We start from the raw sequence: 14453 nt of genomic DNA on the forward strand, positions 1-14453 counted from the left end.
GCTGCAACCCAACAGCGATCATGAGTCCTTTGAGTTAGATTCTACAACCCTTCCTCGGACATTGACTTTCACCAGCTGACAAAAATGACGCACGGAGGACTTATCAGCTCGTTTACCGTAGTTGCTCGCGATCCTCGGGTGATAACGCCCGAAAACAAGCTGCCCCTCAAGGCAGCAGGTCAAGGAGCGTCTTACTTGGATCGACTGTCGCACGACGAACAGGCACCGGGGACAGCGGCAACGGATCACAATGGATCACAAAACGCTACTCGTGGGTCATCTCCAATATCACGAAAGAGTTATCGACGAGCAAGCCGTACCCAAATACGCGCATTACCTCCCGGAACTCCGAGCATTTCACTTCGACACAACGGAGTTCGGGAGTACACAACCTTCGCCTAAACATCCCACCCGACATGCGACGATGCAGCCAGGTGACGGCACGTTGCTAGTACCAAGCAGAACCGTCAAGACAGGGGCGACTAACGGCGAGTCGGCCCTTTACCGCCTCTCTGGGGCCCATCATGAGCGCTATGACTGGGACTCGTCTCCGAGGGAACAGCTAGGCAAGACTCGATGATGACGTCCCTTTTCGAACATGCCTCTGACTCCCGACACAACCGCCGAGCGACAGGGAGAGAGTCCCGACACGCCGAGTAATGCCCCCACAATCGTCGCCATCGTCAAGGGGCGATAACGCTCTGTCGTGAAGAAAGTCAAAATAATCCGCCAAGACCTGCTAGTGGGCATCACGCATCTCTCTCTTATTTTTTTTATCTTCCCAATCTGTGACGCCCTCCCGTCCACGTCCAGACCATAGTAAGCATTCCTTCAGCAGGGCTCGTATACCATGCCGTCTGCGACAACAGGGAACTGGGCGCAGCTGAAATACCACATCGTGGCAAACAAATGAGAGGGAAAACATCTGGGAGGATGACACAGAAAAATATCACTCAGCCGGAGGGCAAAAGAGCCTCAGAAAATGAGGTGGCGTCAAAACGCACAGGAACCAAATTATCTCAAGGCCTCGGCCTAATGTACGTACCCGGCCCGAGCAAGTAGATGATCATCCCGGATCATCCGGTCTTGGACATGTCAAATCGATACCGAGTTTGCCTTTGTTTGCTTTTTACACGACAAAAGAAAGCGCGAATAAAATCTCCGACCTAATCTTGCCAAGGTACCTGTGTAGGCAGGTAATGGAAAGTTTACTGTACCGGTATGCTTGACTAAGACCTTGGCCTTTTTGGTTTGATAGCTAGGTACCTACCTTACCTACCTTACCTACCTTACCTAGGAGTCATTCTTTAAAGTAGTGGGGACAAAGACCAATCAATGTCAGTCACTCATAGCGTGAACGAGTTCACGAGTACGGCCCAACCTTTTCAGCGCCCCCCTCCCCTGTAGTCCTGCACTGTTAATTATTGCTTAGCTGTAAAACATGGATCTCTGGGTCCATGGATGATGTTTGCAAGTCATGACGAACTCCAACGAATAAAGCCACAATGAGATTTTGAACAGAAAAACGAAAACAGACAAGCCAATAAAAAAGCTGAAGAATGTACAAGACCCTTCTCTTCATATACGTAGTAATATCAGATTGGGTTGGTAGTCTAATTTACGCCCCAGGAGCTTGACCGCCTTTGGGGAGGGGGAGCCACCAACCAGGGATTCTTGTGGTTGCGGAGCCTAGGTTTGGTAACAAGTCCAAAGTAGCTTTACTTGCGTGAATGAGTCACTCGATCGCTGGTTGGAAAGCTGAGAACAACGCAATCTGCCATTCACAACCATTCACACCAAGTCATCTATGTTTATGACCTGGGGGTGAGCGCCACCTCAGCTCGCACGAGGTTTCGAAGGCAGTGGAAAGTAAGCGCGTGGGCTTTTTTCCCTTGCCATTTTCCCCCACCCCTCCCGTAGCTTACCCTCATGTGCATGTGCCCCCCGATTATCGGTCAATTCTGTAGATTTCTCGTAAGCGGGGAAAAAAAAGGCCGTAGATTGTTTGGTGTCGTAGATGCATAACCCGTCCACAGGCTGGCTCCTTGGCCAGCCCAACAGGACTATCCCTCGCACATGAGCAACATAGTGAAAGCCGCCTCATTTTGGCCAAATTTCGACGTAGCTTGACTGTTGTCAAAGTGAAGAAAGGATCAAACCCTGTGAACATGTTCCCTAACGGGCCGTCACGACTTGACGTGTATGTTTCCGCATGAAAAATGCACTGCGATTCATGTATCATCCACATAACATCAACAAGCGCAGCCAAGTTTCAAAGACAAAGGGAATGTGAATTAGCGAGACATCCAAGCAAACCTCTCTGTATTGCTGGAGAACTCGATAAAGTAGAGGCATCTTGCCTCGCACTAGTAAGTCTTATGTATTTTCGTTCAAACACCCGCCAACCGTCTCCTCTCTCCTGCTCTCTTTCTCTCATCGTACAGACCACCGAGATACAGCGATGGTTATGCAACAACCAGCCGCCGTATATAACTTTGTGATATCAATCCGCCTGCTAAAACTTTATAGCAGCAAACTCCAATCAGAGGTATCCCCTTGTTATGCTCTAAAAATTCGTGCGCCCCCAAACCTCGTCCATGACATGTTAAAGAAAACAAAAACAAAAGCCCCATTTGATCCATGCAATGCAAGAACAGCAAAGAGGACCAGCTTGTTACGCCCTAAAATATGACTTTTCGAGATGAGAAGCATCAAAGTGGTATACCGCAAACTTCAACGACTGTAACTTCCCACAATAAATGGTACAAGTCAAGCTCAAAAGAAGTGATTTTTTTTAGCAATCGGGACGGGGAAAGTATAGGAAAAATGTGGTGTCACAGAACCGTACGCGTCCTGCAGATGCATTGCAAAACAATATCAAGACCAAGGCGTAATGGGATAGTCGAGTTCAGTTAAGAATACCATCCCACATACCAGGTCCCCCCATTCCACCTACGGCAGGGTGGAGGGGGTTTATTGTGAATTGCTTTGCAGCCTCAGTAGAGCAGCAGACTCGCTTTCGGCCGTCGCCCCGAAGGGCAGCGTGCGACAGGAGGGGCTCACTGATGGTCGACCCGAATCTCGGACGCACTAGGTTATCGGTCCAGCCAGATGAAGTAGAAACCGGAGTTGCCCTCAGCAGCTCCCTCACTTGATCCTGGGTGATGTCCATGGATGCCGTGCGACCTCGCTTGGAACCAGCCCGAGGGGCTGGAGCAGGACGCTGCACCATGGACTGGTGGTTGTGCAAGTCTTGCAGTGCACGCGCAGCAGCAGCATCGTCAATCTCCCGTTCCCTGCGAACCAGGGGCGTTTCTGCACCTGTGTCTTTGCCGACCGGGTGGCAGTAGGGCTCCGGGGACGAGGTGATGCAGTTCTCTTCGTAATCCTCAGGGACAGTGGCGATGATGGGCCTCAAACTAGACCTCTCACTGCAAAGCTTCGCGTAGCGGCATCGCGCCTGTACATCCAATTTGGTAGACGGCGCGCTTGCCAGTGACGAAGCAGATGAGATAGAGGACGAGCGTGAAGTCCGGGACAAATCCGAAATCATCGACTCTGGTGAGGAAGCTGTAGAGATAGTGTTTGCCAGGGAGGAACGACGAGCTGTGAAATAGCTGTGCGGAGAAGACGTGACAGCCGTGGGCCAAGGAGTTTGGATCGACCATGGTGCTTGCGCGGCAGTAGCCGAGCTGGCTTGAGCCATTGCAAGACCCATAGAAGAACCCTTGTTCAAGAGGTGGCCCGCAGCACTCACAGCGGGAGTGCTGAAGCCGCTGGACTGAGGAGTCAAACGTGGGGTCGGAAGTAGGCCCAAGGCAGGAGCCAGCCGGCCGGGAGTATATACAGTTGCCGGTGTTGGCTCCATAACCATGGGCGCAGTGTAATGGGTGAGCGTGGTAGGGGTCACAGTAGCCTCGGGTGAGGCCCGGTCGAAGCTGGGACTCTTGTCCGACGACCAATTTGAGTAAAGAGAACGTGGTGACGAAGCCAGCTCCTGAGTCTTGGATGGAGACGATGGAACGAGAGCCTCGAGATTAGTCAAGTCAGGTGTGAGATTCAAAACGAGATATCGGAACTCGTCGCACTGCCGTTCGAAAAGCCTCTGCGCAGCCCCACCCGGAGACGGCGGCTGTGAAGGGGTAAACTTCATTACGCAGTCGGTCCAACGGTTGTAAACCTCGTTGGTGATGTGTAAATTCCAGTTGACGGCAAGTAGAAAGGCGATCTCGTTCTGGTTAATCTCATGAGTAGCCAGGCCCGAGATCTTACTCCATGCACGCGCAGAGTAATTCCTATCCTGCAAATACTTGGAAGCCAGTATCAAAGCAGCCAGAAACATGCGTCGGCCGCATTGGAGGGCGCGGCTCGCGTGGCAGTCGTCTGGTTGTTCCATGGTGAAGTCGTGTTCGGGAACATGAGGCTTGACAAGAATCAAATAATAGAGAGCAACCTGTAGGGTAGAATAGCTCGTTCGGGAGCGGCGCAAGGTTTCCTGTATGAAGGTCCGCAGTGGCAGCACGCTGTTGCTGGATTCACTGCGGCAGATCACCGAGGATGTAGGCCAGATGGCCTCAACAATCTGCGTTGAAGAATCTGGAGAGGGAATGTGAGTATATGTGATCTGACTGCAAGCAGCCACTAGAGCTAGTTGTCAATATGGCTTACCAACGAGGCTGTCAACAAAGTTAACCTTGCGGTCGGCTTGGCGCACGAGGGTAGGAGGGCAGCCGATGCGAGACGTTGCCCCACTCGCAGAACGTCGAGGGTTTTGTCGAAGCTCTGCAGATACCGGGACATCGACGTGCAGAAGCTGCTGCTGCTGATTTTGTGCCCTTGCCCATGAGCTAATTCGGGACTGTGCATGAATTTCGGCGACGGCAGCGCCGGAATCCCGAGGTAATATCCTTCCACATTGCGAATCGCAAGAGTCTGACTGTGAAGTGGCGGAAGAAGCGGAAGAGTCATCGGAGGTTTGGGAGATAGAGTCGGACCAGATTTGGCTTGACGTGTCCGAAGCGGAGGCAATCGATGCCGATTTTGCTAATGACGAAGACGGGTACACGGATGTATACTGAATCTGGGACGCGTTGTAGTTGTTCAAGAGGTCGGGGCGCAAGGCGGCGGTGGCGGACGAGTCACGCGCACCACTACTCATCTTGGCTTGAGTGAAGGTCGATGAAGGGGGGTTGATTCGATATGCGGGAGGTGTCAGGTAACACAAAGTGTAAACCAGACTAGTCCAGTCGCAGCCAAACAGCTGTAAGCCAATAAACCGTATGTTGTCGAAAAATCGTATACTCGATCGGGTGCGTTAGAGCTCTTATAGTATAAGAGCTGTATTATCCGAAAGAGATGCAGAGGGCTGCTTCACACAAAGGCACCTCGAGTTGACTTTCCAAGGGCGGTTACACCGGGGTACGAGGCTGAGATGGCGGCGACTGGGGTAAGCGATGTGATCGCAAGATGCATCGCGTATTTAAGGAGGGAAAAAAAGGTTGAGCGGAGATGGTCCTGTGTAATAAAAAGATAAAGGGGTGACGAAGAGAGATGCAGTTCACTGTAGACGCATCAAGAAGTAAAGATCGATGTCATCGGAATAAGGTATCAAGAAATGTAGATAGGAAAAAAAAGGTTAGCCCCAAAGGCAAGGGAGTAAACGGAAGCACGTAAAAAGCTGTTGGGAGTATCGGATGGGTGGTGGTGGTGGTGGTGTTGTTGTTGTTGTGTTGATTTGGTGGTTTGCTTGCTTGCTGTCCTCGATCTTCGGTCGGTTCGGGCTCCCGTGGTGCGTTGCAAGCAGGTCGGGATTCTGAAGACAGACAGTGGGACGCCTTTATTGAGGTGACAAGCCAACAACCAAAGATCGATCACAGGCCGGATGTGACTCGATGCAGAGGCAAGGCGTGTTCTCAGGGGCGAGGTTTTTAGGTAGCAGCCCCCAGTAGTAATAGCCTGCCTGGTGGTGTTAACGTTATGGGGGGAGAATGACTGATGACTCCTACCCCTTCCGAAGTTAGGAGGCGTGAATGGCAAAGGAGAGTGGCGAGACCCGCGTGCCCGATTTGTTGCCGCTGGGGCAGGACAGGTTTGGGACTTTTGGGCTTGTAGTGGGTGGGTCGAGGCGCTGTGAGCTGGACACCAATTGGGAAATGGTATGACAGGGTCTCTGGCGGAAGCCTGGAAACGGGGCCCTCAGTGAGTGTGGCGAGTGAGAGATGATAATAAGTGGGGTCAGGATGACAGGCGTGTTGTCATACGTTCGTTCGGTCCTTCGGTAGCTGTTTGGTGTGACTGCGGAATCACGATCACCTCTCCTGATCTGATAGCTTTGGTTTTTCTTCGCTTCTTTTTTTTTGGGCCTTTAAAAATGCCTGTGGTTATTTCTCTTTGTTGCAGGGTGCAAGTGAATGCCGCGCAGCTGAGAGAAAATCTACAGGCTTTGTCAAGGGCGGAGTGATGAAGGCGGGTGACGAAAGCCCTTTGCCACAAGACTAAAGGGTAGCCGTTGTGTAGAGGTACGGGAGTAGAGAGGCAAGTGGCGGGTGCAAGATAAAAACGGTATTTTTAATAAGAAAAGAGAAACAAAAAATGAAAATGTAAAAAAATAATAGTCATGTAAAAACCCTCTTTTCTCAATTCAATTCAAAACTTGTTCTTTTCTTTCTTTCAAAGCAGACTACAAGAGTCGCTTTGTTCATTCAGAGGGCGTAATCGAACATTGCGTTGGTTCGATGGGGTGGGAAAGGGGAAGGGGGGACAGTTGATGGCGGAGTTTCGAGGCGTTGCAGCAGTTTTGAACATTCGTCGCGTATCAAAAAAGCCCAACTCCGCCCGGGTACGTAGCGGACAGGCAGATAGCGCGCAGGCACAGAGAAAAAAAAACGTGTGAGGTAAGGGGAGCAGGTATTCTTCGCTGCGCGTTTTGGGATCCTCTTGGCTTCTCTTTGGTGCTGCGCACTGGTGGACTTGTGAGTGGGTCAGTCAGCTCCCTGGCGACGTGCTACTACTGGCTCGACGAATCCTCTGGCCGGGGGCATATTGGACGACTGCGGCCCACCACTCGCAGCTGTTAAATCCAACAAACCTAACCCCGGCTCAAAGTATTAAATTTGGCACGTTTGCCGTCCCCGGCGTTCCGAGTATTGCCGTACTGGGGCTAGTTTGAATAATTTATCTCGGATGGGTCACTGAAGACAGGCAGTTTATTCGAACCAACCAATGAGACATTTTATTTGCGTGCAAGTTGAGGTGAGTGAAGTGCAAGCAAGACTCATACGTACATACAGTAGGTAGGTACGGTACATACCTAGATACGATAGGCACCTTGCCTCCCACATACTCCCACGGGTCGACCGGCCAACAAAGCTGTTAGACTGGGAGGGCCCGTTTGGACAGCGAGGCGGCGACAAGGTGCACGGTGGTAGATGACAATGATGGATGATGATAGTCGTGGCGTACTGCCTGTAGGTATGTAATTGCTGTCTACTACTGTACCGTACACGCGCACGCGCTCGCTCTCGCTAAACCGAGTTTAGTTACCTACCATCGGTAATCCTCGTTCCCCATACAAACATAAGTAAGGACTGTAGTAATGCCCCGAGATGGGACGATATGGATTAGAATTAGGAGGGGTCTCAGTGGCCCGCCACTGCCGGCACCTGGTGGTACTCTTCTTTTTCTGAGGGCTTTGGCCCGAGATTGGGGCCACGGGTGCAATAAGACGACGCCCCCTCACGGACCAATACGTATTCGTCGTGTCGTGATGGTAATTAATGGACAGACAATCTTCACGACATGCCAGCAAATCGGTTTTCCTGATTCTTGTGGTCAATGTGGCCTGTTGAAGTCGCCACAATCAAGTTGCCAACCACCAGGAAAGGTTTTTCTCAATAGTCTGTGGTCTAGGACAACATGACACTTGGCATATTTTACCATCTGCCCTCGTCATCGGTACCGCCGGACGCGGAGTGCATCCTGTTTGTTACCTTCTAGAAAATGTTTGATCCATCAAGCCTGCCTTCTTTTTTCTTGGCGTTGTCCAATTGCAAAGTAAGATTGGGAGTCAGGCAACCAACCTAAAAGGGATCAAATAGTCCGAGACGTGTTAATTAATTAGGTGCTCATCTCGTGGACTCGACCAGTATCCGTAACTTCACATCGTGCACCAAATATTGCTTAGCTTGGTCTAACGACAGGGCCTCCCTCGCTCCACTTGGCGAAGACGTGCCTGTGCTCCTCCAGGACAACATTTTTCGACGGGGTCTTTAACGTTAGACGACGTGAGACAACTTTGAGAGTGAACGATTACTGGGTGTGGGGGAGGGGTCGTCGGCTGTTGGCCTGACGGCTCTTCGCCTCGTCTGGCCCCTTGTTACTCAGCCCTCCCGCCATGGCTTTAAGATCTACGGAGTATCTAGGAAGTACAGTACATGTGCCAAATATATGCATGAATCCCTACCGAGTATTTCCTTGCAAAGAGTCAGGAAATTACTGCCATGAAGGAGTTTTTGAGGCAGTAAAAGTTCCCGAAAATAACGTGCAACGGTAGGAAATTGTGCTTCTTCCTGAGGCTGTGGGCTACGCTGTCCCTACCTTCACGAGGGAGGGAGCAATAAAAAGCACAGTAGTGATTTGTTTGCATTGCTTCACACCGCCGACACCAAACCTGGTCATGCTGCTTTCGGCGTATGCGTGTCCCAAATTCAAAAATGTCCCCGCCAAAATGGAGAGCGAGTGGTCCCCAGCGACAAGTCTCGTGACCTCGAGCGCCTCTCCTTCATTATCTTGTACCTGAAGAGATCTTGTACCTGAAGGAGAGGCAGACACTCGAGACACTGTGAAGACGATCAAGCCGGCAACTGGGTGCCCAGACGTGCCGGCCTTGTTACGTGTCCGAACCCCACTGTGACCTCCCCACCTCTGACTCACAGTGCGGAGATACAAATCTCAATTTGACAGGTTGTAGATAAGCCCATGGTGAAAATTTAGCTGTTTAGGCGAATTTGGGCCGTCAAATGATGAAGTATCAGGCTTTAAATCGCATATTGCTTGTGTATAGCATGATGCAAAATGACTGAGATGGGCTTGGAAGTTGAAGTTGAAGTCTCTTTTGGGCAATTGTTGAACTTCTCTGGGCACAGTTCGCGCTCGCGTTGATTTTTCACGACCCACAGATTCGATGAGTCGAGACACTGTGAGTCTTCCAACATCCATGCCCCACTCCTCATTTCTGCATGTACTGGTCCTACCGGCCACGCCGCAGCAGCTTGGCTCGTATCCGGCGGGGCCACAAAGACCAGCTGACGCATTTTCGATTGCTTTGTGCAAACATAATGAGATTTGGTGTGAGCATTCAGAGGCAGCACAGCGTGTGATGTATCTATCGCGCAACGCCATAATTAGTGTTATTGTCAACTCGATCTTAGTAGTATTTGACTTCTGGCACTTACGTATCTGCATACGTGGTGGATTCAATCTCATTTCTTCAAATCTTACAAGTCCCAATCCATGTTTTCTCAGCTTCATGTTAATCCGTAAATTTCTTTTGTAGGCTGAAACCAGCCCTTAGTTAATATAACGTGCACATTCACTCGCTCCTATGTGTGCCTTGTTGCATCTGCTTAGTAAATAAGGTGGCAGAAACTAGATTCACGTAAGGATTACCTACCTACCTAGGCTTGCTAGGTAATGAGGACCAATGAGAGATGCCCTTCTAGCGTCTTACTGGGCCTGGATTAAGACCAACTGGCTGACTAGCCAGCCTATGAAATTGCCTGTGTAGCTTATTGATGTCCTTCAAATCATGAAGTTTGTCTCCTTTTTTGGTAAGTCTTCTTGCTTCTGAGAAGGTCTCCCACGTACAACACCCGGCGCGCCGTACAACAAGACTTTTCACGCGGCAAGAGTTTACACTTGCTGCATCCGATCTCTTGAGAAAGGAAAAAATTGCGGAGTCATGCGGGCCTTTTTTTTTAATTCGTTACTGGTGAACAAGGTAGGTAAGGTAGGTCGTCACTGGGTAACTATCAAAAATCACCAAGGAGGGCTGCAAAGTGTCCAATCCTCTCGCTGCTTTACCTTTCGTAACAGAGGTCTTGGCGACATAACCGTGCCGCTTCGCTTGCGCCCAATCGACGAGACGCATGGCCATGAGGCACCCTGGTCAACGATGTGGTGAGTCAACTTGCATCGATCGTTTATGTCGAGTGGGACATGTTTTGGCATCATGATGTGCGGCTGCGCTTCAACCTTGGTTGCTTTTTGATATTTTCTTGTTTGCTGTCCTCATTGTCGGGTCGGTTACCTTTTATTCAGGTTGTGCAGGGACAGAGGCCTCATGGAGTGGGTTAGAGTACCTATCGACACTTGGGTCATGGTGAACTTGTGATTAAGAAAACAAGTCAGCAATCCAAGCTGCCTAGGTACCTCCCCACCTTGCACCTGTGTTCCTATGGTGTATACTTCGTAATTGTCCTACCCAAGACCGCCTACTTAGGCCTGTTAGTCTCAAACCTTACCCACCAGGCAGGCCAGACAGGCAACCAATAAGACTTAGCGTATTAGCTGAAAAACACTCTGCAGCTTCATGCGTACATCAACTCCAGTTGCCTTCTTTGACAATGTGCTGAAAACCCCCCCAACGCCTCCGACTCGCAGATGAACGGATTCCTCCGCGCAGTGAACTTAATCCTTTTGGAGATGTCTGTCTTTGGGCCTCTTTCTGCCAAGTCGTCATCCTACGGTTGGGAGAGCAACACACCCGGGGCGACGGGATCTCATCTTTTGAAGTACAGTAATCTGTCTCTAGACTTGCCCGGTCGTTTTTTGCTACTTTGTGGCCCTCTCCAATCCAACTCCGATGCCCGTGATTTATCCCTGGATACGAGCGATACAACACGGTAAAATATAGCTCCCTTGCCGAACCATTAGCGCCGTGCCTCGAACCGTCCGGATCTCTTTAGGTAACCTACCTTACCTAACTTGCTTCCCTTTTTCCTCTGGTCACGCATCATCCTACGGATGAACCGAGACATACTACGTACTACACCAACTCTTCCCATCCAATGAAAATCTTCCGTATCAGAGGTGGGATTTATTTGCCTTTCTTGAATCCCAAATCGGGCGATACCTGCAGGAAAGGCTTGCTGTCAAAATTATTTCCCACTCGCGTCTCCTTCCAGCCCCGTCGCTATTAGATTCGCTATGTCAATGGATTAGTTATCATGGAGGCTGAGCTTGCAGGCCTGTAATTTTGTCCATCAGACAATGGATCGACTCCCAGGTCAGATGCAACACCTCGTGGGCGCAAAGTAAGCATCCATCAATGTCGCCCATGTAATCATGGTCCTGCTTCTACGACTCTATCCCTCCGTTGCCTTGGACTCGGGCAGGGAGGACTGCTTGGCGCTGACCTGCTGCCTAAAGCAGGGCTCTCGACTGCAAAGGAGTAGACCCAACCCTGGGTATAGTCCGATATTCAATTCTCAGAGTGAGAACTACCCTAGAAGCATCACGTTGGATGTTTTCAAATGACCCTGTCATTAGTGATTCCCATGCCTGACGCTCATATGGGCGCTTCCATGTTAAGCTTGGATGTAATAAGAACCCATGATATTTACCAATGTGGTTGGGCCGAACAGACCAGGCACTCGATATGTCATTTGATTATGGGGCAAGATGCAATCCTTTGCTACATAGGCTGATCCCGAATGAAAACGCAAAAGTATTTTAAGTGACTGAAAAAAGAAGAACAAGAGACAAATAAACCTCAGAAATCTTCATGAGATACTTTCTGTTCAGGATCAGTGACCAAGGCCTTCTGAGACGTCAAATTGCTTGCCTACCGCAGATATCCCAAGCCTTAGCAGAGTTACCTCATCTTAGGGCTCACAGCCTGCCAACAGTGAAAGTGGATGAGCTTCCTAAAGCAAAGCTTACCAGCCACTGCCCTTAGTCCACGAATCGTCCATCTTCGCATCTCCATTTGCCTTGACAGGACTCCAGCCGTCACCGGTAGATTTGGCAATTGGCTCACGAGTGCCCCAGCTGTTGTTGTTGTTATCATCGGTGGCATCGTCGCCGGTTGCCCCCTCAGTGTTTCCATCTTGGCTATTGTCAGTGGATCCCCATCCACCACCAGCGTTGTCGTCAGCATCGACATTATCCTCAAAGTCAGAATCGGCTTCGAACTTGAGGTTCTCGCGGGCATCACCATCTGGGATGTAGCCCGACAGGAACTCAGGAATCTCCTGGTTGGTCTCGAGCATGGTGCGCACCAGGACACTGGCTATGGCCTCGTCGCGATCTGTATAGAAAGAAGTGGCCAGTCCCTTGTTACCAATACGTCCAGTACGGCCGATTCGATGTGTGTATTCCTCGATGCCGCCATGATCCATTGAAGGGAGGTCGTAGTTGACGACGTGAGCCACATTGCGCACATCAATACCACGAGCTGTGACGCCAGTAGTAACGAGGATGGGGGCAGTTCCTGCACGGAACGCACGAAGGGCATCCTCACGCTCACGCTGGGTACGGTCAGCATGCATAGATGTGCAGGGCAGCTTGCATTCATTGTAGAGATAGTCATCGAGCTCGTCAGCAGTCCATTTGTTGTTGACGAAGATTATTGTGCGCTGGGGAGGCATCGAGTTGATAAGGTCATTCAAGGCCCGCTTCTTGTTCATGGGAGCCGTCTCGATGACAGTCTGGATGATGTTGGAGTGCGTGCTGCCTGCTCGGCCCACTCGGAGCTGGACATGATCCTCAGAAAGATGCTCACGAGCCAGATCCCGGATCTTCTTTGGAAAAGTGGCCGAAAAGAGCAAATATTTGATCTCCTGAGCGGCTGCATTTGAAACAAAAAGTCGGATTAGTAAGTGACACATAGCCTAGCAAGCCTCGAGAAAGTCTTCATGAGAAAGAAAAAAAGGGTTCGGGCAAAGATGTTTCGTCGGGGACTTACCACCACCGGCGCTCATGATCTTTTTCATATCCTCCTCCCAATCAGCAGTAAGCATCTCGTCAGCCTCATCGATCACCACATAGCGGACGCGCTGGAGGTTCAATAGCTCGGGCTTGTCCATGAAATGAAGCAAACGGCCCGGGGTTGCGCATAGAATGTCACAGCCAAGGCCAATCTGGCGGATCTGGTCCATGAAGTTACCTCCGCCATAAACGACACCAGGGCGAAGCATACTCCGGTAGCACAGCTTGCGGGCCTCATTGAAAGCCTGGATAGCGAGCTCGCGAGTAGGGCAGACAATTACGACCAAAGGTTCTGCTCGGACAGGGCCATGGATGTCCATGTTATACTCAACTGGGTTGGGACGGGGCGCGGCAAGCTTCTTGGCCTTTCCCATTAATTTGTTGATGACTGGTATGAGAAAGGCAGCAGTCTTTCCAGATCCTGTCTGAGCGATACCTATGACATCGTGACCTTTGTGAATTGCAGGAATGCAATAAGCTTGAATAGGCGTCGGCACTTTGTAACCGCACAAATCGACGTTCTTCAACATGGCTGGATGCAGACCAGCATCCTCGAATCTAAGGGCTGGTTCGACGCGAACAGGGCCCTCTTGAACCACAGCGATCTCTCGAATGACCTTAAAGTCAATGCCAGCACAAGACTCGCCGCGCTCGCCAAAGAGCTGTTTCTCAAGCTCTGGGTACTCGGGACCAAGGTCTCCCTCTTCACCATCCCAGTTGTAGAGCGGGGCGCTTCCATCCCACTGAGGACGATCAGAAGGGTTGCCCGTGTAGGCGTCGTAGTCAATATCAGTGCGCTGAACCCAACCGTCCGCAGAAGAGAGGTCCTTTGGACCTTTGGGCTCATCATTCTGTGGGTTGTTGGAAGCGTCGTCCAGCTGACGACCAGTGCCAGCTGCACCGGTGGAGTTCTCCCAGTCGGCCATATTCAGGTACGAGTGACAACTGCTGGAAAACCGACAGTGTCAGTGCCACTAGAACCCGTAAAGGAGCATAAATTTGAAAGTGGGTTGCGCTGGCTGAATGAGGCTTACCTGGCCCTGGTTTGGTAACCTGAGATGAAAAGTGAAGCTCAGCTGATTCTCACGCGAAGTACCCGAGAAAAGAGCTGCTTGCGCTTTATGTCAGTTTTTTTGCTCGATGATATCGTCTTCGGAAAGAAACAATATAGATGAAAGCCCTCTGTACAATATGAACATGCGATAAGTAGATGGGGCAGTTCCGATGTCAAAGGTAATGCTTTGAAGTCGGGCTCAGATGAGATTTGGGGGTAGAGCGACGGAGGAGGTGGAGGGCAAATGAGGTTGATGAAGGTACTGAGGTGATTCTGATCTGAGAATCTCCGGTTGTTCAAAAAAGATACCTAAGGTAGGTACCTATGGATTGGTGTAAATGAGATGGGGAAAGGCATGAGCGCTATTATGGGATATGAACGAGTAGAATCATGCTAGACCAACGAACAACCT

At 50.5% G+C, this 14453-nt stretch overlaps 5 protein-coding genes across 5 annotated transcripts; 1 reads left to right on the plus strand and 4 right to left on the minus strand.

The window, feature by feature from the left end:
- Positions 1-172: 172 nt before the first annotated feature.
- MGG_15010 (uncharacterized protein) lies at positions 173-728 on the plus strand. Its single transcript, XM_003720938.1, has one exon. The coding sequence runs from the start codon at positions 251-253 to the stop codon at positions 578-580; it is 330 nt and encodes a 109-aa protein (XP_003720986.1). The 5' UTR covers positions 173-250; the 3' UTR covers positions 581-728.
- A 2180-nt stretch (positions 729-2908) lies between these two features.
- On the minus strand, positions 2909-5158 carry MGG_15011 (uncharacterized protein; the record flags this gene model as incomplete). Its single annotated transcript, XM_003720939.1, has 2 exons — positions 2909-4596; positions 4669-5158. 2 exons carry the CDS (start codon positions 5156-5158, stop codon positions 2909-2911), a joined length of 2178 nt encoding a protein of 725 aa, XP_003720987.1.
- Positions 5159-8307: 3149 nt separating this feature from the next.
- Positions 8308-8978, minus strand: MGG_17971 (uncharacterized protein; the record flags this gene model as incomplete). The annotated part of the gene is made up of 2 exons (XM_003720940.1): positions 8308-8416; positions 8932-8978. The coding sequence occupies 2 exons, from the start codon at positions 8976-8978 to the stop codon at positions 8308-8310; spliced, it is 156 nt and encodes a 51-aa protein (XP_003720988.1).
- A 57-nt stretch (positions 8979-9035) lies between these two features.
- Positions 9036-9658, minus strand: MGG_17972 (uncharacterized protein; the record flags this gene model as incomplete). The annotated part of the gene is made up of 2 exons (XM_003720941.1): positions 9453-9658; positions 9036-9382 (listed from the first exon to the last, which is right to left on the minus strand). The coding sequence occupies exons 1-2, from the start codon at positions 9526-9528 to the stop codon at positions 9036-9038; spliced, it is 423 nt and encodes a 140-aa protein (XP_003720989.1). The 5' UTR covers positions 9529-9658.
- Positions 9659-11902: 2244 nt separating this feature from the next.
- Positions 11903-13913, minus strand: MGG_02762 (ATP-dependent RNA helicase DED1; the record flags this gene model as incomplete). The annotated part of the gene is made up of 2 exons (XM_003720942.1): positions 11903-12847; positions 12965-13913. 2 exons carry the CDS (start codon positions 13911-13913, stop codon positions 11937-11939), a joined length of 1860 nt encoding a protein of 619 aa, XP_003720990.1. The 3' UTR covers positions 11903-11936.
- Positions 13914-14453: the final 540 nt, after the last annotated feature.

Source organism: Pyricularia oryzae, chromosome 7 (genome assembly GCF_000002495.2).
Source record: "Pyricularia oryzae 70-15 chromosome 7, whole genome shotgun sequence".
Taxonomy (NCBI): Eukaryota; Fungi; Ascomycota; class Sordariomycetes; order Magnaporthales; family Pyriculariaceae; genus Pyricularia; species Pyricularia oryzae.